This window comes from Onychostruthus taczanowskii, unplaced genomic scaffold (assembly GCF_017590055.1).
Source record: "Onychostruthus taczanowskii isolate IOZ18803 unplaced genomic scaffold, ASM1759005v1 scaffold6, whole genome shotgun sequence".
NCBI lineage: Eukaryota > Metazoa > Chordata > Aves > Passeriformes > Passeridae > Onychostruthus > Onychostruthus taczanowskii.
In genome coordinates this window covers 7,966,942-7,989,818 of record NW_024503679.1, presented here as the reverse complement: position 1 = coordinate 7,989,818, position 22,877 = coordinate 7,966,942, and the positions used below count along the sequence as shown (strand labels likewise).

Sequence of the window (22,877 nt, the reverse complement as noted above, 5' to 3'; positions counted from 1 at the left end):
TTGCATCCTTAGTTTATTCCATTACACTGTTGTGTGGGTACAACTTCTAATTAGTCACTGTAGTGCAAGCAAGAAATTTTATAGAAATGTCTATGTTAATACTTAGTTTTTGATGGCTATTTATTTAGAAAGGTATCTATTGGGATTTATTTTTGCAATGCCCACAGCAGTGTGTTTGTGAGAGAGAAGTGTGAGTAGTATTGCAAGCGCCATTGCTGGTTCATTTTGTGCTCCTTCTCTTGTTGGACCTGCTTGGGGTCCCCCAGAACAGTTTGGGTCAATGTTCCCTTCAGGTTGAGAATTACAGTACTTGGGAGTATTTAAGTAACAATCCCCAGTCATATGCATCATTAAAAGGCTTAACAGAGGTGTAGAATTCCTCCAGGTCCTCGTGTAGGTTGTGATAAGGAACCCACAAAGCCTAAGTGGAGCCTTCCTAAAAGCTTGGCTTTGGCTGGGTGCCATTCAGGTTGCATCTGTGTGAGGTGGAGAGGATGATGACCATTACAATTCTACAAGGAGCTTCAAGGACCTGGCAGCATGCAGCAAGCTCCAGTATCACTGCTGTGATCCTGTGAAAGATGAGAATGATCTCCTTGTTTTGCAGGTGCAGAATGTGAGCTTTGGTTTGCTCAGAGTTGTGCAGGAAGTCTGGTGTATGGAGGAAACTTCTGTGGAATGCAGTTAGATTGTAAAATGAGCCTTCAGCCTGATTGTAAATGTGTGAGAAGTCAAGGAAGAACATTATGAGAAAATATCAATATTTAATATCCTGCCTTTAATAGACAGAGAAAATAAAGCATGGCTTACTGGGCTACATTACCATGTTCTGCTGAATTGCTGCTGTTGAACTCAGAAAAAATATGAATATTAAATATTTGTCATTTTTGGAGATGGAGTGCTAAATCCACTACAAGTTAAATTCTAATAATGCAAGCAAAATGGAAGCTGAGGCCTGCTTTAAAGTATACATTTAGTGAAATTCAGGGTTCCCTGGCTTTCTTGTTGGTTGATCTCTGTAAAAGAGTTGCAGGACTACAGAAAATAAATAAATGTTCCTTGATGGTTTAATTTAAATAGTGCTTACACATAGGATATAGCTTTATCCATTAAAAAGAGAAGCTGTTTTTCTTGACAGCTGAAATTATAAAGTACCATAACATTGCAGAGTAGAAAATAGAAGAATTGCACAACTTAATGAATTGCCTTTATTTTAAGTTAGTGTATAATTAATATTATTTAGAAAGTCAAAAAAGAGAGAATTTTTTATATAAATCAGAAGTAAGGCATTCAACTCAGTTAATGAGTTTTTGTTTTCTAATTATATAAATCACTGTACATATTATCCCAATGTATAATGTCAGATTGTGTTAACCCTAACATTCATAGCAAAAATTGTCAGAATATTTAGTGTTTTACTAATTTTTTTGTGAAATTTACTTAAAATATTTAATTATTTCAATCACATATTCCATTGCATGTCAGAGCTTGAAAATGCATTATAAAGTCTTGTAATAAAGTCCATATTTTTATATATCTAATTTTTTTGTGACTAAATTAGAAGTGTTTGAATAAATTTAAATTAGCACAACATTTCAGGTAAAAGCATCTGCTGTAGGCATAGGTCCTAATATGGCAATATTACAATCAAAAATCATTGCATGTATTCTATCAGTTCATGAGTTGCACCTGATGGATGCCATACAGGTTTTTGTCTCACAAGTTGGTACATTTCATTTGAATCCTACTGTGTGCTCATTAGCAACTATGGTAGTGCAGTTTGAAAAAAATTAGAGATTTAATCCTTTCTGTTTTATCACAGTTAATTTATGCTTTCTAGGATAAATAACCAAAACTTTTTCAATACTTTATGGAATCAGAAGAATTTCTTCTTTGTGTACTCAAAATATTTGCTGTCTCATATGACATATAGGTAGATTTTCCTTCTTTTGCCTGTACTGGAGTGTAACACCAGCAGAGCCCATTTACTTTTTTTTTTTTCCTAATTCTTTGCTTTGGATTTTTGAAAAAAAATCTGTTAATTATGAAAATTTTAGATTCATATTAAATGAGCGTGTCTTTGATGAACCATTGCCATTAAAAACATAGCTGTTGGAATCAAGCAAGGCATATTCCAGGCACTGATGTTTTTCTAAGAGTAGAAAGTCAGTACGTTTTTGTGGTTGCCTCTGACCATTAAGACTGGAGGAAGGTTCTTGGAGAGAATTTCTAGCCAAGCCATGTACAGGTAATCAGACACTGCTCCTTTTCTTGCCACAGGGAGGCTCCTGTTCGGGCAGAGGGAAAAACAAAATTATCATTTTGAAGGCAGGGGCAACCTAGGCTTCTCATTAAATACTAAGCAGAAAACATCACTGTTCATATACAACTGATATCATTACTCTACAAGATCGTCTTCATATCATAAGGTCTTAATTTGCAAACCCTTGCTCACCTGATTGTACTGGACATGAACTGCTTGTGATTGTAGCCTTAAACTGGTAAAAAATATTTTTGGGGTCATGAAACTCACACATACTATGATTTTTATAAAAAGGCAACACATGCACAGTTTTGTGGTCCATCACAAAATGGACTGATCTGCACTTACTGTGAGATGGGAGTTTTAAAATATGGGTCAATTTGTGGTAAGCACTATATGACCACCCCTTTTTTTGAGACTGAATTAATAGAACTGGAGAGGTTTATCTGTGCATCACAAGTGCAAGCTAATTTATTGAAGCTGTGTATAAAAAATGTCTGATAAAAATCGCTTCTGGAAAGGGCCTTTTTTGGTAATTTTATTGGTGGCCTCCTTTCCTTTATACAATTGCTTCATCACCAGGAAAGATTCATACTCAGTGCAGTCTCAGAGAAGCATCAGTCCAGATGCAAGTCCTCCAGAAGGTACTTAAAAGATTACTTTTGTGCTCAGTGAATTAACACAAGGGTTTCTGTAGCTCCAGCCCAGAATCCCAATACACATTATTCTTAAAATCAAAAATGTTGCAACTCACAGGACAATGAGGTTGGCTGCTCTCGAGTGCTCTTGTAAGAGTTCATTCAGACGGACTTGGCGGTAACTCTGATTAAAACACAACAGGAAAAAGAAAAAGATCAGTTGGGTCAGTGATCCTCACCTCTGGTGTCTTATGGACTTCTACTCTTCCCCTTGCCTGCAAGATTTTCTGCTGTTGCGTTGCCAGCACTGGAAGCCAGGTCTGCTCTGGGGTCCAGAGTCTCAGCCACGGCAAAAGATGAGGCTAAGCCACACTTTTTGATTGGTGTAGCTATATTAGGGCCACTCTAATGGTTCACCCCTCTGTAAGGTTTACTGAGGATAGGGATTATTTTTGTACTGAACTTACTTTATAATCGAGCTCAAGCCCTCAATATTTTTATGGCTTAATCACAAGTCACAGAGAACAAGAGACCAGGGCAGGTTTATGTAAGATAGAAGTATCTTAACTGATTTTGTAAATTATTTTTCCCTGGGGAAAGTAAAAAGCAGATTTTCCTTCATTCAGATCTTAAATTTTTCCTTCTTTACAGAAATGTCACTGTTCTTGTACATACTATGTAGGTAAGACCCTCATAATGTAGCCAGCTGTTACCTCATGAGAATCATCCTATAACATCACCCTTTATCTGTGCTGCTAGGTTTTTATCTGTTGAATTGTAAATGTATTCTAATGGCCTCTAAAATTCCCAGAACTGCCCTACTTCTGAAGATAAGGGGCATGTGTGAACTAAACTTTTTGTTGCTGTTCTTGTTTTACAGAGTAATTTGGCATTTTCATATTGCTGTCTGTCTTCAACTTTTGAGGAATTTCTCTGGTTCCTGAATTACTGACCTAGACAAAACCAAGCTTAATCATATGGTTTTTTTCCTATTGTATTCTCACTAGTTCTGCAGGCAAGTGTCTGTGGTTATATTCCTGTTATCTTTTATACTGAGGTGTTTTAAAGGCTCTGACTCTCACTTTGGGATAATTTAAGGTGAGAATAATTCAGAGGTTTTCTGCCCATAGCTGACTGTATAACCTTATGCTGATTATCAGCTCCATGGCAAGGGTAGTACAGTGAGCAGCCAGTCTGCTTCCCAGCTGCTGCAGTCGATAGTGTAGTGTGTTACCTTAAATCATCATTGATTTCTGCTTATGTTAATATGTCAGGCTGTGACTTCTGGCAGTTCTGAGCTCAGAGTCACAATCCTTGCTCTGTTGAGGAAGTTACCAGCACTATAAATTGGAGATAACTAAACTCCCACTGTACTCAGGTTAATTCCACAGGAACCATAACTAAAATTGCTAGATTAACTCTAGCAATTGAGTTACAGGAGAACTTGTCTCTTAAAGGTGAAAGAGTTTGCTTCCTTTTGTCACTGGCCTGATGAAGCTTGCGGTTCATTGGTAGAAAGGTATTTTTCCAAGAAATGTAAAGAGCAGACTGGGCTGTAATTCACCCAGTGGATCAGCCAGCATCAGCCTTGAAGGTCCTCTGAACTGCCGGAGAGTTCCTGCATGGTAGACTGGTTTAGTCTTCACTCTGCCATTGAGGTAAGAATTCATGCTCAGCCCTGCCTTTGGAGAAATTTCTAGCTTAATTGAAGTGTCTGGATTCAGTTCTAAGTTGCCTAAAGTGGTGAATGTTTGGAACTGCACCCTTGAAGAGATTCAAGCTCCAAAACAGAGGAGCCATTTAATAAACCTCAGCAGACCCAATTAGCTCAGGCTCAGTGCAGTAACTGTGTGGCTTCTGGTTCAGAGGTGGTTTTCATCTGGCTGGCTTTGATGTGGGCAGAGCTTCTCATCAGCCTGGAAAATACTGTGTAAACATGCCAAGGTCTGAGAGAGCTCAATAATGCAATCATAACACACCTCTGCAGTGTTTACAATACAAATCCAGTCTGTAAATATCAAATACAGGTTTGTACATGTCATGTTTTTAATGCCATATCTGGTATTTCACTTTTTCTTACTAATAGCTTCAAACATCTGGAGGGTAAGAAAAGGTACATATGTAAAAAAGTTGGTGAGGCTTTACCTTCTCCTTGAATGCTTCCAGCTCCGCATCTGTAATTTTCCATGGAGTCTCTCGCTTTAATTTCTCAGCGGTTGTCATATCTTTGCAGCTTTCATGGAGGCGATATGGTTCAATCATCTCTTCAAAGAATTTCCAGCTGAAACAGGAATTACAAAGGAGGCCTTGCTGCAGGGTATGAACTCACTAACTTATTTCACAGGCACTGTGTATGACGGGCCTGACTGATAATAATTATAGCTGAAAAACATGCAGAATCTTTAACTATTCTTTGCTACATTGTGCCCCAAGTTATATCTGTGCCACTTCTGTACATTTGGGTTATTTGAGAATAATTAAAAGGTTATTTGGGGATAATTAAATACTGCATTTAGCAGAGAATTTTCTGCATTGTCCTGGTTCTAGCAAAAATACTGAAATGAGTTTTACAGTACCTGCAAACTGCAGTATGTTGGTTACTAATATTAACAATGAATATGGGTCTCCTCACTAATGCTGAACATTTTATTATTGTTTCAGCACTAGCTGGGCCTGTCACCTCACTGATATGGTCTTAATGCAATGGATAAACAGGTGATACAAACTGCCGGTGACAAGGGGCTGAAGGAAACACTAGGGGGTTTTTTGCTATATGTGGACTCAGAATTGTGTTCAGATTTTTTCTCTAAATTTCAAGTTGTTTCTGGAACTTTTGAATGTTTTCATCTGGAGAACCTTATTGTCCTTCAGTACTTCCTTGCTTGCCCATTGTTGAAAATTCAGAGAGACCTCAAGGAGTTTCTTTTGTATGGATGTGAGTGTATTTCTCTGAGCACTTGGTGCTGACAGCCCTTGTGAAGTGGCAGACTGGGCACAGGCTGGCCTTGGCTGTATGGCCAGGAAGCCAAGAGCTAGGTTAAAGGCTGTGATATGCAGCATTTCGTTTTGCTGTTGCTAAGCTGTCAGTGTTTGTCAACATCCTTACTGTCTGTTTTAGTATGTAAAATAGTGATAATCCTCTTATTATTCATTAAATAGATGGGGTGCCAGCTGGAAGAGAGATACAGTGGTCTGTCTGGCATAGAACTCGCTTTTCAGTTCAGATAGTGCTGATGCACCAAATGTGTGTGGCATTTTATGTTAATGCCAGATATTAATTCTTTTTGATAGCTTTTATTTATGTAAAATCACTGCCTTGTACTGGAGGAAAAACAAGATATGTATTGCACAGTTCTTTATATGATTAAAGATTTTACTTGAGAGATCAAGTGGGCACTGAAAGGGGATTTCAGGTATCTAGTTATAAAACCTTTATATTCTTCAGCTGCATTTCTTCAGTCAAAATCTCCAGTGGTCCATAGAAAATGTGGTGAATCCCATACTGTTTTTGCAAAGTTTGTGTGTGTGTAGAAATGGGACACAGAATGATGAAGAGCCTAACCTGGGACTGCACTTGAACCCAGGAGAAAGGCTTTGGCTGGAGTAAGAGATGGGATGGAAGAGGGCACATTTTCAGGGTTTTAAGACTAAGAGCAACACTGTGAATTGAATTTAGGATTCAATTATCCCCTGAACAGCTTGCTATGTACTTTTTTCTACATAAGCAGAACAAATAGATTATTTCTGTGGAGTTAGGTTTTAGAAAGCAAAGACTTTAAGGTGGTTTTTTTTTTTTTTTTTTTTTTTATTTAGCTAACACAGTTGGAGGTAGAGCTTTTTGAGCATTGTTTTACCAACTTCCTAACCTCTGCTTAAGAGCATTAATTCTGTAGATAAGTTAATTTTTAAAACTATTAAGCCTTCATTGTATCTGAGTGATAGGGGAGCATTATTATATTGACCTAATGGGAGAGAAGTAGTATGCTTGTGTTTGACCAGAACAATGTTATGAATTTATTGTAAAACCCAGAAGGCTGAGTTGACAGTGATGGCAAATTTACAGGAGAATTGTGACTGACTGGAGTCTATTGTAGCCTAAATAAATATGAGAAGTCATCATAAAATGTCTGTTAAATTTGAGGCCCATAAGTATGGTGTCTAATTAGTCTTTACAACATAAAAAAAAAGACTACACATGATTTTGACCCTTTAAGCTGTGATTGATAAAAGGTTCTTTTCTTTTTCCTGCTCTTGGTACTTAGAAAATGATTACAATGAAGTGACAGTGTTATTTTCTGTGTTATGCTTTGCTGGTTTTCTTTTTTTTTAATTTTAATTTTCAACATAAAAGAAATAAGCTCTAGATAAAGGCTGGCTGCTAAATAGTGGATTTGGTAATGCTTCTTACCTCTCTTTGTTGGGCTTTATATTGATATCACAAATGATATTAATATCAGCAAATTTTATTCTGAATTTGCTTAGGAGTGAAGCCATCCTGAAAACAAAAGAGAGAGTGTTTTATCACTGTACTTTGGAGTGCCTTATATCAAAGAATACTTGTAAATGAGTTAGATAACTGCACTTTATATCTTATCTTTAACTATATGGCAAATTACTTTAAATCCTTTACTGTTTCAGTTTCTAATTGCAGAACTGGATTAATGTGATTGCTGTAGCATAATTCATTTAACTGATGATCGATGAACATCACAAAATAAAAATAAATTAATAGCATACAGAGGGCAGCGTGTTTACATTTTGGGAAAACAATGGTACTTTAAGTATTCCCAAAGGCTTGAGTTATAAAGGAAGAATATTCAATATACAGTAGGTCAAAATTCTCCAGTACTTACAGAAGGCTTCTGTTACTCTGGTACTGTAAGAATGCTGTGGATGGAGTTTTACATCCATCCACAGCATGCTGGTAGTGCATGTGTTGGTCAAGATTTGGTCCAGAAGGTCCAATACTTAAAGAATCTTCTTCATCTTGTTCATTTATGAATTTATATTGATATACTCACGTGTTGTCTTTACACATGTTCATAAAAAAAAATTTGCCTTTGTGCCCCACTTGGCGTTCATTTATGAATTTATATTGATATACTCACGTGTTGTCTTTACACATGTTCATAAAACAAAAAAAATTGCCTTTGTGCCCCACTTGGCAGAAGGAATAGTTTATAGTTTTTTGTGTGTTTGTGCTGAGGATAGAGAGGTTTAATTAGGTCAGTTTTGACCTAGTTTGAACCGTGGTTGGGATCTTGTGGTTCTTCCCCACACCTCCTTCTCCCACCTGCTTTTTTGTTTCTATTTTTGGTATGTAAGCTTTGGCTTTTGAAAAGGTCAGAGAGTTCCTAGGAGCAAACCATGGTAGAAATACAATATTTGTTTATGACTTGAGAGTTTACTCTTTCTTTTTAAAGTATTTTATATAAAAAGAACCTACAGCTTGTATAAATCCTGATGTCCCTGGTGGCAGTCCCTGTTTTGAACACGATAAAGAGCAAAATCTCAACTTCTGTGAAAAGGTTTTAATATTTGGGCAATTACATGCTAGTAAAAGTCCAGTTAATAGACTTCTGAATTCAAAATACATGGCTGAAATTGTACTTGGGTGATTTTGTATTAGATCTACCTAGGGAATGGAGGAATCACCCAACCCATATCTGTCTCTTTGAAGGCTTTTGCATGTGGCAGGTAGGCCAGGTTTTGAGGAATGCTGGTGTTCAGGTAGCAGTGCAGACACATGTTTTCTTGGGGACAAGCTGGGTCTTTGTCAGCTGTCCTGGTCATGCTGTTTACTCTGGCCTTTGTGGGACAAGCAAGCAGTGTGTGCAGGTGTCAGAGCTGCCTCTGTAGAAGCTGTCATGTTTTGACAAATCCCATTTGGTGTCAAAACTTCCAGCAAAATCAGGTGCCTTCCAGCAAAATCTCAACTTCTGTGAAAAGGTTTTAATATTTGGGCAATTACATGCTAGTAAAAGTCCAGTTAATAGACTTCTGAATTCAAAATACATGGCTGAAATTGTACTTGGGTGATTTTGTATTAGATCTACCTAGGGAATGGAGGAATCACCCAACCCATATCTGTCTCTTTGAAGGCTTTTGCATGTGGCAGGTAGGCCAGGTTTTGAGGAATGCTGGTGTTTAGGTAGCAGTGCAGACACATGTTTTCTTGGGGACAAGCTGGGTCTTTGTCAGCTGTCCTGGTCATGCTGTTTACTCTGGCCTTTGTGGGACAAGCAGTGTGTGCAGGTGTCAGAACTGCCTCTGTAGAAGCTGTCATGTTTTGACAAATCCCATTTGGTGTCAAAACTTCCAGCAAAATCAGGTGCCTTCCAGCAAAATCAGGTTCAGTAGCCTGTTTGCAGTCCTGAGTAGCCAAGGCTGGATAGGGGGCAGAGAACACTTCCCAGCAGCTGCTTGAGCAGCTCCAGGGCTTTTTTTACCCAATTACAAGGATAGTTTGTACAAACACTTGTGAATCTCTTCTGCAGAGGTACATTAACTTCAGGGTACTGTTTAAAACTGAGGGAGCCACAGAGGAGTAAAGTTTGCTCTATATGTTTCCTTTTGCTTTAAGGGATCATCCTTTCCAAGGCACTGTGTTGTAATCCTAGTGAAGCTGGTGATACTAACTCCTGTCCTTGCCACTGGAGTTTTGGCTGGAGATGTTTTTAACTCTCTACATGGTGCTGCTTCTCTTTGTTAAGCAGTCACTGACTTCTACCCCAGAGCTGCTTCCACTGGTGCTGAAATGGCTGTGCCTGGAACATGTAAAGTGCTTAGGAAGGAAAGGTCCTACATGCAGTGGTGATAAAAATAAATTTGTATTAGTACCTTTCATTTGCTCAAAGGCAAATGATTATGAAATGATGATTATGAAATCTAGACTTTCTTTAAAACACTGAGTAAAATCAACTTGGCCTTAAAGTTGATTAACTTGCTCTGTAACTTCTTTATATTTTACCACAGTTAATCACATTTATGTGAGTTATCTGTCTATGCTATTTGCATGTGAGAGCTTCATGTGCAATTTCACTTCCTGTTACCTGGACAATCTCATGCAAATCCTATAAAAGTAATTATAATCTCATTACAGAGTGAAGACTGCTCTTCTCAGAGAAGGGAATATGAGCTATTAGTGGGAAAAAGTGCTGGATGTGAGTTTCCTTTGGTAATCACCATTTGCAGAGCCTTAAGGGCTATGCCATAAGCTTAACACCTTTCAGTCAAGTACATTTTTTTTCATGCTGCCCATAGTACAACAAATCAGTTGTGCTGAGAATTTCCCACCTTCCTGCTGTATATGCATTATATTCAGCATCAATTCTAATTCTTTAAACAAGTGAGAGAAAGTTATATTTACACTAGTTTTTCTTCTTCAATCCTATTGACTTTTCCTCCAGTGAAGATCCTTAATTTACAATTCTTCCACTTCTTCCTGATAGTTAGAATGTAAGGAATTAGGATTGTTAGACCTGGAAGAACATAGAAAATTGGTGGAATATCAAATTAATGCATTGCATGGTAAAAATTCCATCTTTCATTTCGGCAGTATTGGATAGAAGTTAATTTTTAAAACATTTAAGCCTGACAGAAAATTGATTATGTACGCTTAATAAAAACCAGTTTTATGCAACTTCCCAAGTCTGTTTTTATATTTGGTAACGGAGGAATTTCTCTCCCTGTGATTCTTACTAAAATTCCTTACCTCCATCATCGAACAGCCACCAAATGTCAATTGTACCTTTTCCTTGCTTCTTTTTAAATTGAGTGCTGGCTTCTAGCAGCCTCTGATTGAATTCACCCACGTGCATTGACTGTACGGTGTTAATGCTGCTCTCTGTAATGAGAAAGAAAAAATGTGGAAGGAGGTCTGATAAGTGAGGCAATAAGTAGCTTTAGGGAGCCAAATGGAGGGAAAGCTTCAGGAAAATGAACTGTTTCTGACATAATTTCTAGCCTTTAAATCTGGAAAAAAGGTACAGAGTAGATGCTTTGGACTTCTAATTTTCTCATACGCAGAAAGCAAAGCTTGTGTAACACATTGTCACTAGACGATAACATTTTGAAAAAGGTTACCTGATTATTTGTTCTGTCTCTTTTTAGTTAATGTAAAATTCACTGGGGCCTTAAAAAGCAACTGGGAAATATCTGATAGATTTTAGAACTAAATGTGTCATTTTGCATCATTTACAAGCTCAGCTGTCTTGTAAAATACAGAGCTCCCTGAAAGGTAGAGTCAGAGTGGATGAAATGAGCTGATGGGGTGCAGGGGTAGCATAGGTGAAGCTGGAAGTTAGAAAAGCACATATGGCTGTTTCCCTATGCTGACATGGCCACTGATAATGGGAAATAAATTTTGGTTCTTGCTGTTTGCTTGGCTGGCTTGAAAAGATGCAGTCTTGACTCTGTACTAACAATACCTTCTCTCATTCCACCTTTTGAGGCCTCTGGCTTTATTACTGCTTCTCTTTCAATGATTTCAAAGAGATGGTGTCAGAGCAGTATTCTAAGTGGAACAAACAGGCTTCTTTAGAGGTTTTACTCTGCTCTGCTAGGTTCTGAAAATGCTTTGTTTGGTTTTCCTGTGTTTCTGAAGTGCAAACAGGATAGTTCCAAAGCAGTTACTGGCTTTCCTTTTCCTCAGTTCTAGCATCTCTGCTGGGAGATGGAACAACTCTGGTGAGTACGAGCATCAAAACAAGACAAAGAGGTGGAGCTATTTATTAACATAATCTATCTAATACAGAGAGCCAAAATGTGTAATATGTATTTACTTTATGCATTTCTCAACTAAATCAAAAAGGGAAGTTGAAATGGGGGTATGCACTCTTGGAATGGTCATAAAAATTTGTTCTACTGAAATAAAATCAAGTGAAGCCTGCCAGCTGAAGAATAATGGCATTTTAGTTCCCAGTCTGTAGATCTTCCTGGCACCTGCAGGAGTTGCATGCACAGCCAGATGTAATTGTCTCTGCAGGTGAAAACTCTCAAAATACATGTCTGTGTACAAGCATGGCTTCAGGTGGGTCATTATCATTACAGCCTAGCAGTTGTGAAATGAGACCTTAAATTGGGTCTGTATCATTTCACTATATCTGAAATGTAATATTGACTTCATCACCTACACATCACTGTGTTAGTTATTTGACAGGATGTTGTGTATGTACTTTCAGTACTTTTACCACCTTTACTTGTGCATTTTTATGAAATTGTGCTTAGACTATAGAGCAGTTGTGCTATTTTTACCTGTTTTTTCAGCTGTGTACGTAGTTTGTGTGTGTATGTTAAGTATGAATGCTTGTTCCCTCCATATTGTGCATAGTTCCTGTTTTGCTTAGGAGGAAAAAAAGCTTTTTTTCTGTTTAAAAGCTTAAAACACCCTATTGAAAAGACAAAAACAATCCCCAAAACCCCCCAACCAACTTATTCTGAACTCTTCAAACTTTAATAACCATATTGTTTTTGTCAAGTGCCAGTGAATTTAAGCTGAGCTGAGAAGTTTATCTAGCAAACGAGGGGAAATGGTTGTGCTGCAGACAGCGTGTCCAGCGAGCAGAGCGTGTCACTGTGCTGCGTTACAGGGTTGTGGCCACCTCGCTTTGCACAAGGGAGGTTCTGTTCCAGGGGCTTCTGTGTGGTCAGGAGTTTTTGGCTTGGAGTAAATTCCAGTTTGCATATTGGTAAAGTGTGATGCATGGAAGGGTTGGGGACAAGTTGTCATTTTGGAACTTACCCTTCTTTGTTTCGTGTTTTGAGATATTCAGTGTGCTGGCTTTTTTGAAGAATCCACAGATACCCCTTTTTCCTTCTTCAAAATCATTTTCTTTAATGGTGGCTTCGAGTGCCAATCTCTCCTGCTCCAGCTTCTCTAATTCCTCTGTATATTAGAAAAAGTAAAAGAACTGGTAAAACATTGCTGTCTTTTAAATTAAATCCCTTACTGAGCTAATGGCAGTGATGTAATTGGTGTTGTGGTACTTTGTAGACAATGTAAAGCTCCTGGTATGAAAATTCTTTTAAAACGCTTTTTCATTGCAAACCAGTAGGGAGAAGGAAGCTGAATTCACCTCTGGAAGCCCTAGCTTGGGGTGCCTGTGCCTACAGCACCGTGGTGTGCCACATGCTCTGTTTGTCTCTTCCAAATCAAATTCAGTATTATGACATTTTATAGTTACATGAGATATTATTTATTGAGTTATGTTTGTGGGTGTTTGGTTGATTTCTTTAGACAAGAATTTGAAAAGACATTAGGAAAGTTGTTTTCCTACACTGAGGAAGCTGAAGTATTTAGTTCTAGCCTGTGGGTCTCTTTTCTTAGTACAAAGTCTTATGGTTTGTAGTTTGAGATTCTCAGAAATACATAAGGATGCTGAATATACAATCATTCTCCATGCACAAATATTTTTCATGGGCTTTTTTAAGCAGTAGTTACAAAGATGTAAGATTTAGCCAATCAATTTTGTAAGCTTAGTAATAGAGAAGAAAAATTTAATCTTAGCATTATTATGCTTTTGCTGAGAAAAAGGTACCATGTGTTATTGTGGAATATATTATGGTGAGGCACTAATTAATATGATCCAGGCATTTGCCTGCAGAAAACTTTTTTCATAAGGAAATCTTCTATTTGAGTAATACATTTAACTAAATATGAAGTAAGTTCATTTAAGACATTGTGTTGAAAAAGTAGAATAAACCTTCGCTAGCTAGACATTATTAGCTCTGTTAGGACCCTAGCTGTCAACAGAAAGATTATACTTTTTTTAGGTTGTAATCAATGACAGTCTCATACTTCTGATTATTAGACATGGTGATAACTACAAACTTAATGGTTACGCAAAACTAAAATTTCAGTTTTTCTATTGAACAGAATGCTGTAAAAAGTATGAGAGAACACAATGATCATTCTTTTCCACTACAATGACTCTGTATCTGCTTCAAAATATTTTTTGTGTTTGAGGCTCCCCCCCCTTAAATCTTTCTGACTCCTTGTGTCATGACACTTGGAGAGCATTTGCTCGTTTTTAAGATTGCAGAGTTGTTTTTTACTGTATTTTTACAGGTGTTCCAAAGACTGTGTATTTTGAGCACTGTTTCTGACTTGCGTCAAGCAGAGATATGCAGATACCTCACAGAAATCACTGGGGTTGAAGAAAAAGTTGGTTATTTTGGAATCTTTTCTGAGTCCTTGTACTTTCGCCCCGTGGGTCTCCAAGCACATCAAGCTGCCGGTGCTGAGGGAGTGTTCATCTGCCCTTGTTCCTTAAGGGAATCTCTGGCGCCTTTTCATTCTGCGGGCTGATTTCCTTCGGGGCTTCGCTCCTTCACCTGAGCCCGCGGGGGCGGCGGGCGGGCAGCAGGCGGCAGCAGAGAGCCGCGGGAGCGCCTGCCCGGCCCGGCCCGGCTGCTCCGGGGCGAACCGGGCCGGTGGGAGAGCTGGCCTGCTGGAAATCTAGGGAACCGTTCCGCCTTTGCCACCCAAAGGCACCTCTCCCGAAATGGTGGTGGTATGGCGGAAGGGTTGCCCTTTCCCCCTGGGATGTGCACTGCTAACCTAAGGAAGAATGGACAGAAAGGGGGGAGAGAGAACTGGTGTTTCCTGCGGATTTCAGATTTTTTTAACGGGTGGGAACTCTGTAGGACTCAGTTCCACAGAGATGGTACCAAACGTGCAGCTTCCCCTTTCCTGTCTGTCCCAGAGGTATCAGGTAGGTAGATAGATAGAGGAAGGTGTGCATGACCAGGAAGGAAACATGCAGCAGGGTCACTGGTTGCTGTGGCACAATATGGCTTTGCTGTAGTCTGTGCCTGTGCTGGAACTGCTTTGGGAGTTGAGTTCTCTGGTGTGCAGAGCCCCTTCATGTGTCAGGCTTGGACTCCTGTCACTGCCAGTGATCAGCAAGTGATTTAAACTGCACAGGCAAGGACGAACTGTGGAAGTTGTGATTGTATTGTGAGTGTAGGAACTATTCTAGAAAGCAGATGGTGACTCTTATGAGTGTCAGAGGCCTCCTTATGCTGTGCATCTAACCAGCAGAGATACTGAGCTGTTGAGTCACTACATACCTTGAACCTGAAGGACCTGAGATATATCAAATCCTTGGCTAATTCTGATGATAATTACACCAAGCTCAAAATCAAAGGCATCACTGGAAAGAAAAGGAAGAGTAAACATGGTTTTACGTTGTGCATGTTGATGAGGAAAGCTCTTTTGAAAAGATCAGTGAAAATGTTCACAGAGAGGACAGACTAGGTAAAATTGCAGAAGGAATTGTCCCAGATAAATTTGTAGTACTTCTCTTCCCTCATTTGAAATAAAGGTTTGATTGAGCATGGGAACAGATCAGCTATTCCTGAAATGGGTCTTTCAGACTGCACTTTTTTAGGAACTAGGTTGCTATAGGGTAATTTTTTTCTCCCCTCTCTGAGGAAATAACAAAGTTGAGGTGGGTTTTGTTGCTCTGTAACTTGCTTCAGCCTTACAAGTGAATTTTGAGCAAGTATCTATGAGAAGCCTGTTCTAAAATGACTGTTTCCTGGCTAAATCCCAACCCACAGAGCTGCTGAGCCTTAGGCACACATGAGATTTGAAGCAAAGCTCTTCCTCTGTCTCCTAGGCTTAAAAGAAGAATTCCATGATGTTCTCTTATTCCCTTACTATGTACATCAGAGTTGTTTTTCTCTGAGCTCCTGCCTACTAAAAATGGGAAAATGCAGTTCTGCAAAAGCACTGTTGACAGCAGCGCAGCTTCTTTAGCATTGTCCAGCCACATCAGCTGTGATAGTGCCAGGTGTTTGGTGAGCAGTGTTTGGTGAGCAGATCCTATGAGGTGTGGGAAGCCAGTGAGCCTTTTTTGATGGGCAGTAACTTCAGCCACAGAGCTAGGATGTGTGAGCCCAGGTTTGTACCTATGTCCTTGCATTGTCTCTACACGTCAAAGTCTTTATGGAAATGCTACATTAATCTAGTCTAAGAGGAGTGAAAAAGGAGGTACTGAGGTGACTTACTGTATAATGCCCACATAGTTCTCAACTTGAGCGGCAGGTGCACTTCTCCAGTCCTTCTTAAATCCAATCACCAGGGTGTTTGGTTTCATTCTACCCAAGCCTGAGGCCTGCCAATATTAAAACACTGCTTGAGAGAGGTACACATGCATGCTTTTACTGTAAGTGAAAAGTAATGGCAAAAGGTAACTGAAGTAATGTTCTGGAGACACAACTAGATGGCATTTCATAAATGCCCTTCATGCTCATACCCACGCAGAAAGCAGAAAGATTACCTTTAAATAATTCCAACTATAAATTATTTTAGATGACAGAAGTGTAGTTTTTCTAAATTAGGATTCATTTGCATTTCTTCTGACATGCTCTCATTAAAATGGTTCAATAACTTGGAATCAAGAGGGAGTTCAAGAACTGTTTGTATGTTCATTCTGATATAATGTCATAAAGCTTTTATCATCTTTGGAATACTCAGATGAAGTGGGTCTGTAGTCTCTTAAAACATCTCAGATACACAGAGAAGGCATAGGCTCCTAAGAATATTTTTTTGCCTTGAATTTGGAAACTGCTGCTGTTTCATTTGCTGTGTTCTTTTCAAAAGATGATCCAAAATCAACTGAGCATGCTTTGTAGAGAAAATTATATTTTTATAAACAGGAAAAAAAATGGTTTGGCAAGATATTAGTTTGCCTTCAAAACTAATTCTGGATGCTAAAACCTGGACAAGCAAGGGAAGTCAGATCTAGATTCAGCTAACCTGGTGTTTATAGAAATCTAAATATTCAGTGTATTGGGAACCTTTAGGTGGATACACACAAAACACCATCTTGTATAGTTGTTACACTTGCCAACTTTTTACTACTAGCAAACAGAAAATAGGTAAAAACTCTTGGAACCTTGGTGGGTTTTTTGAGTCGCACAGTTTATGTTGAAATCAGCAATTGTTGCTGATGTCTTTAGGTTGCAATAATGATGATATGGTTATCCTTTTGTTTGCTGGAAGAGAATTATTTGGGGTCCAGTAGTTGACTTAGTCAATAGTGCTTATATAGTAATGGAAAGGAAGAGATCCTCAGACTGTAGCAGTTCTCAAAAACATCAGAAAGATCTCCTACTGAGTCAATGTATAAGCCCAAGATGAAGTGTCTTTGTGAGGCTTTTACAGAACAAAGGGATCTTTATTAATAGCATTTCATCTCGCTCAATTGTACTGTCCATTCAGCGAGTGTACAAAGAGCCCTGGGACACCAGTGGGTGACTTACCCAGAGTATTTCAGTTGGCTCCCTACTGTCGCAGTTGGCACTGGTGTTTTTTCAGCAGTGTATTTTGTGAAAACGATATGAATTTTCTCTATATTTTGCCTCAGTACCTATATGTTTAAATATTCATATATGTGAGAGAGGAAGGGAGATGGGAAAAATGAAAACAGTGTCTCTGTGCCTTCATTATGGCCGTTTTAAATGGACTGTTGGAAATGATCTCCTGCGTTCTTAGAGTAATAGAAAAATGTTGCAGACTTTTGTTTAAATGACCTTCTCACTATTTGCAGAAAATGTATATTACACATTTTCAGTTGTCATTTATTGCCAAAACATTCTCAGATATTTAATATGCTGTGTAATACCAAACAATAGAATTGATTTGAAGTGTATCAAGTGTCAGCTGCATAGACATTGATATGTTGCCCTGTAGATGATTCTCTTTTTTCATAATAGTGTCTTGTTCATTTAGGAGAAAATCAGTATGCCTTGTCTCATAATTCCATAGCCCAGAACTAGATCTTTATGAAATAATCTGTAATATAATATACATGTACCCCCTTTCTGTCTATTACATTACCCATATATATGTAGAGCTTCTTCACAAGTGAATAGTAATGTCTCACATAAAGGGATGCTTTGATGTACACTCTCCTGTGTGTTCTGTAAACAAAAATCTTACTTGAAGTAGACTTTTTACTCCATCTCTGAAGCTGTCAGCTGCCACTGCTGCATAAAAGGCTTTTCTTTTGTTCTTTGTGAGCCAGGCCTGCTTTTTTTCCATGCCACTGTTCATCTCCTTAACACACAGCTTGCGTGGTCCCTGTATGATACAGTAAAATATTATTATGAAGGCTTTGTATTGTACATCACGCAGTGATTTTGAAGGAGTTACCTAGTCTGCTGTGGGAGCAAATGGAGAGAAACAGAAAAATACCTTTCCAAAAAGGGTCCACAGAGATTCAGCCCTTTGAAAATATCTGTGCTGCAAACATTAGTCACAGTCTGTTTGAGAGGGCTGAGACTGTTAATGCTACTTAAATGCAGTGATTCTGACAGAAGGCAGGAGTACTATGGATTGTAACATCTTAAAAAAAAACCATCTAAGGTATGATAAAGCATCTCAGAGTGAATAAAACCCCTCCCTGGCTTGACTATGTAAAAGAGTCTCAGGAGATCTAAATATACATGGTTAAGTTCCTCTCTACTGACATAAGAGAAAAGAGCTGATGCAATGCAGTTAAAGATGCAAATGCCTTTATTGCCAGTTTTCTTTCAGTGGTCCTCTAGTAATTTAATGGGAAAAAAATCCATGTGCATATCCAAGTCCCAAGACATCGATATCACTTAAGAAGGATTTGATCCTGGATGTATGAAGAGCTGGAAATGACAACTTGAACAATAAGCTTGAAGTTTCATTGTGAGTAAGGAGGGGAAGCAAACAAGTTTTGCCCTTCTTCCCTGTCTCTCAAAGGAAAGCACCTGAAGGTGGTTTTGTAACTGGCTTGCACAATATGTTTCTGCTGGCCGAGGGGCCAGACCCACCCCTCTCCCATGTGCCTGTCTGTGTCCTCCCCTGCTCCTCCTTTGCACCTGTGGAATGTTTGTGCAGGTGTCCAAGGAGTCGAGTGAATTTGCAGACTGGGCACTAACCCTGAAAAAGTATGTTACATGAGGGTAGGAAGTAAAAGAAGAAATAGTCCCTTTTACTGGAAGCTCAGACTGTTCAAGCCAACATGCAGCCATAACCTCAGAGACAAGTAATCTTGAAATCATCTTTATGCTCTATTGTGATCTTTATTTTGTCCATTTCTAAGCTATGTATCACCATATTCCTGGAAAGTTTCTTGCTGCCTTTTGGAAGAAAGGAATGGAAGATGTTCTCTCTGGCATGGTGTTTCAAAACTTTATGCATCGCTAACAGCATGTCAGCTTTTGAGGCAGAACGTGCATTTGTTGTGATATTTATTGCAGGCTGCTCTTCAATGTGATTGTTAATTTTATCATCTGTTTTTTACCACAATTTTGCAATTCATAAAGTCTCATTTTGTCACACTTTTATTACCAAGGAAATTAAATTTCACTTAAGTTGCTGAAGAAATAATTAGAAGGCCCCCCCTAAACAATTACAAAGCCTATACTAAGGGAATAGTCTTTGGGGGCTTTTTGTATAGTCAGGAATGAAATCTTAGTTCTCCATAGAAAGTACTAGAGAAACATACCTAAGAATTCAGAAAACTTGATGAAACTTCACTTTAAGAAGCTGCATAGTCTCAGGATCTTGTTGTGATTTGGTTCTACACTTAGTGAATTCAGTGGGAAATCTAACAATAATTTTAGTAGGGAAGAATTAGGACCATTCATTCTTTATAGATTCATTTGATTTGGGAAGAATCTCATGTGTATCTTCCTTACTCTGTTTCTGCAATGTGGCAGCATCAAATGAATTATTCCTTTGCTGCTGTAGAGGAATACATTATCTTGGCTGGCCTGACTCTATTATCTAGATTCTGCAGCCCCATTTAGTGCCATGAGCTGTTTTGGTTTTTTTTTCTCTCTCAAAATTAAAAGGGCACTGTAATATTTAAAATACATTTTCTCCCTACACTACAAACCTATCTATTTTTGTTCTGTTCTGATGAGAGACTAGATATTCATCCTCTAAGATATAAATATACAGCAAATGATGTATCTAGAGATACACTTTGCTCCTCTCTTTAGATCTCAGAAGAGCGTGTTTACCCTCAAAATTAGCATTGTAACAGTTTTGGAGGAACCACTGCAAAGAGAGCTGAATTACTTGCCAAACCCCAACTCTGCAAATTGGTGGCAAAGCTGAAAATAGAACCTGCGTAATTTGACTCTCACAAATAACCCTTCAAATTTTGTGTTTTGTGTGGTTTGGGGGTTTTCTGTTTTCTAAGCCTAAAATCTTTCCTTGTAATGTTTTTTTTCCCCTCCAAACCATTTTTTAGTTCACCTACTGTGAACTTTGAAAAGCATCTCCATGAGGCATTTACCAGCAAGCTTTGTATCGGCCGATAGCTTCGTGTCAAGAATTATGATGAAGTTAATTCTCAGTGCAAATCTCTTTGGTGGTGTGCACAGCACCAGTGGGAGCACCGTGTGCTGGGTGAGAGTGGAGTGTGTGACAGAGACCTGCAGCCCCCACTGGTGCTGGGTGTGCAGGCTGGGGGCAGTTCCCTTACCGTGTACACTTCACAGCAGATACACAGCCCGTTGTTCTTCGTGAAGGCGTGGGTGATGTCCAGCAGAGCAGGCCTGACCATAGGAGCTCCTGTTAATGCTAGGCACTGGGGTCTGGTGGGGGAAAAAGAGGTTGTATATAATTGGCTGATGTCCAGATTCAGGACAAGCCATTCTGCTGTTCACTAGAAATCTTACCTGAAGTTTTTAACGTGGTCTTCCACTGTCGTTAAGGCCAGAGCGCTGTCTAAGGCGTTAACAAAGTACAGAGCCTGCGTAGAGGAGCCCCAGTTTACCTCTGCATATAATAAAGATAAATAATGCATATTAAACCACAAGCTTTTCCCTACATTGTTGCAAAAATGAGCAATGGTGTTCTCTATGAAGAGCAGAGTATATTCTCCTGTGCTTCGTAGATACAGATCTGTTGTTCTTTGTGCTTCATAATAGAAGGAATTGGTTTTGCTTGTGTGATGCAGAAAACCCCATCCAAGTAAATAGTTTCATTCTTTATTTAAATATTGGGTATGTTCTTCCCCGGCTTAAAACTATTTTCTTATTTGTTACATTAACTTTGTGTCTTCTCCCATTAGAAAATGGGCAGCCCTGAGTCATGTTATGTTGTGTGGAATTTCAGGAGGTGCAAATGAAACCAGTAGGAAGGAACATTGCTGGTGCCAGTTTGCTCTGTTCTACTGTATAGGCCAGAAATTAGTCTCCAAACCCTGTTTTGGCATATACATATTTTCTCATTATTGTGCAGCTGTTTGGTCAGTGCAGGCATATAAGAAATGTCTTTCTATGCTTTGAGATCTACATGAATGCAGATCAAGTCCTATTATGCCAAGATTCAAAGCCTGTATTAAGTGGAGGTTTGTGTAAAGTCACCTTTTCTCAGGAATGTTAGTTTTTTCTGAGCTCTGCAGTTGTTGGTAAATTACTGCTGAACAAAAGTCACTCTCTTAGCAGTAGACAGAGGGCTTTTGTACAGCAGCTTCAGTGAATTTAACCAAGCTTTAGGTGCTATTTTGCGTTAGGGACCCTGGCAATATCCAATGAAAGGGTAGAAATCCTGAAATGTTTTTGACAACTGACTGGAGATAGGTGTGCTTCCCTGCATCTGATGATACATTTACAGGGAAGGAAGCACAGACCATCCCAGTGGGTGTGAGAGAGCACAGATAGGGAGGACAGACAACAGCAACAGAAACAATAACAGAGTCTCAGACCAGGTGTTGCTGTCCCAAGAGAACTCCAATAAAAGTACATCTGTTGCTGGGAACCGTGCCTCTTTTATTCGTTGGCTTTGTTTTGTGTTTTCTGCTGCAGAAGTAATTCAGGTGGTTAGCACCTAAATCTGGACCTGGGTTAGTTTTGTCCTGTATATGAATAGCCAGACTGTCTGGCTTGTACAGCACACAGGTTTTTGAGGACAGCTCATGTGATTTGCTGAGCTACTAAGTGTTTTTTTTTTCCAGCAGTAAAGTGGGCCCATCTGTCTTGATTTATGCTGGAATTGTAGGGAGGTGCTGGAGGATGATCAGTTCATGAGTAATTCAGCTTGCATTTTTGTTGTATAATGGGCAGCAGGTTTCCATTTTGAGTAAGGACCCTGCATAAGTCAGTTTAGGAGCACTGCAAAATTCAGGTAAGGTTTTGTGCGTGGGTGGAAAAAAATTGAGTGCTACTCAAGTAAAAGCCCAAATGTCATAAAGATGTGGTGGGAATAAACCAGTCTGCTGGAATGTTTACAGAAAACCCTGAACCACACTTGAGCTGCTTGTTAAACAGGCAGTCACCAGACTATCAACTTAATCTGTATTATATAAAGTGGAGTTTAACGGGATGCTTCAGACTTGCCTCTAAATAAAGATAGCACAGAAAAATAATTTCTAATTCTGTTAGCAGAATTACTTTCTTTAAAATCCAGTCTAGCAACACAACATATACCTGTAATAATAGTTGGGTTTGGCCTTACCTGGCTTCTTATATGTTACATAAATATATAGGAAGAGCTCAATGGCATAAGTGATGAGAGCTGCCCACCAGTTGATGACAAACATCACCCCGCAGCACAGCAGGGCTCCAAAAAGTGACACCCACATGTTATAATATCTGAATGCAGGTCTCCAACCTGTTTAAAGAGAATTGAGGAAATTGGAAGAGCATAAAATGTATAGATAAAATGGTGATCCATTTTTTTGTAGATAAAATCCAATGTACAGTTTGTTTCAGGCTCTGTCAAAGTAGCTGTTCTGTTTATATGTACTTTTGCAAAATTAGTTTATTGGTTCAGAATATTTCAGAACATCAGAAGGAGATTACCTGTAACTCCAGGTAATTGATGACTGTGTACTTTTGATGCATATACACAGAACTTATTCCTGGTAGCTAAACACTTGCTGAGAGGAGTGTTTATCCCAATACTGTAAGTGCACCTGTCTTAAACTTGGAAATTGCTTGGCCTTGTGGCAGAAAAATAAAATCATCTGCAATTGAAT

General features: G+C 38.9%; 1 protein-coding gene across 2 annotated transcripts in view; it reads right to left on the bottom strand.

Moving 5' to 3' along the window:
- Window positions 1-2,152: 2,152 nt before the first annotated feature.
- SLC12A1 (solute carrier family 12 member 1) overlaps window positions 2,153-22,877 on the bottom strand; it is a 43,989-nt gene continuing 23,264 nt past the window's right edge. For both annotated transcript variants that reach the window (XM_041418612.1, XM_041418613.1), the window contains exons 14-26: window positions 22,355-22,510; window positions 20,575-20,674; window positions 20,379-20,490; window positions 17,852-17,992; window positions 15,916-16,022; window positions 14,974-15,056; window positions 12,644-12,787; window positions 10,616-10,747; window positions 10,271-10,382; window positions 7,310-7,396; window positions 5,047-5,182; window positions 3,018-3,085; window positions 2,153-2,288 (exon numbers count right to left, since the gene is read on the bottom strand). In XM_041418612.1, coding sequence (XP_041274546.1) covers window positions 2,153-2,288; window positions 3,018-3,085; window positions 5,047-5,182; window positions 7,310-7,396; window positions 10,271-10,382; window positions 10,616-10,747; window positions 12,644-12,787; window positions 14,974-15,056; window positions 15,916-16,022; window positions 17,852-17,992; window positions 20,379-20,490; window positions 20,575-20,674; window positions 22,355-22,510 — 1,514 coding nt within the window. The remainder of the gene's footprint in view (window positions 2,289-3,017; window positions 3,086-5,046; window positions 5,183-7,309; window positions 7,397-10,270; window positions 10,383-10,615; window positions 10,748-12,643; window positions 12,788-14,973; window positions 15,057-15,915; window positions 16,023-17,851; window positions 17,993-20,378; window positions 20,491-20,574; window positions 20,675-22,354; window positions 22,511-22,877) is intronic.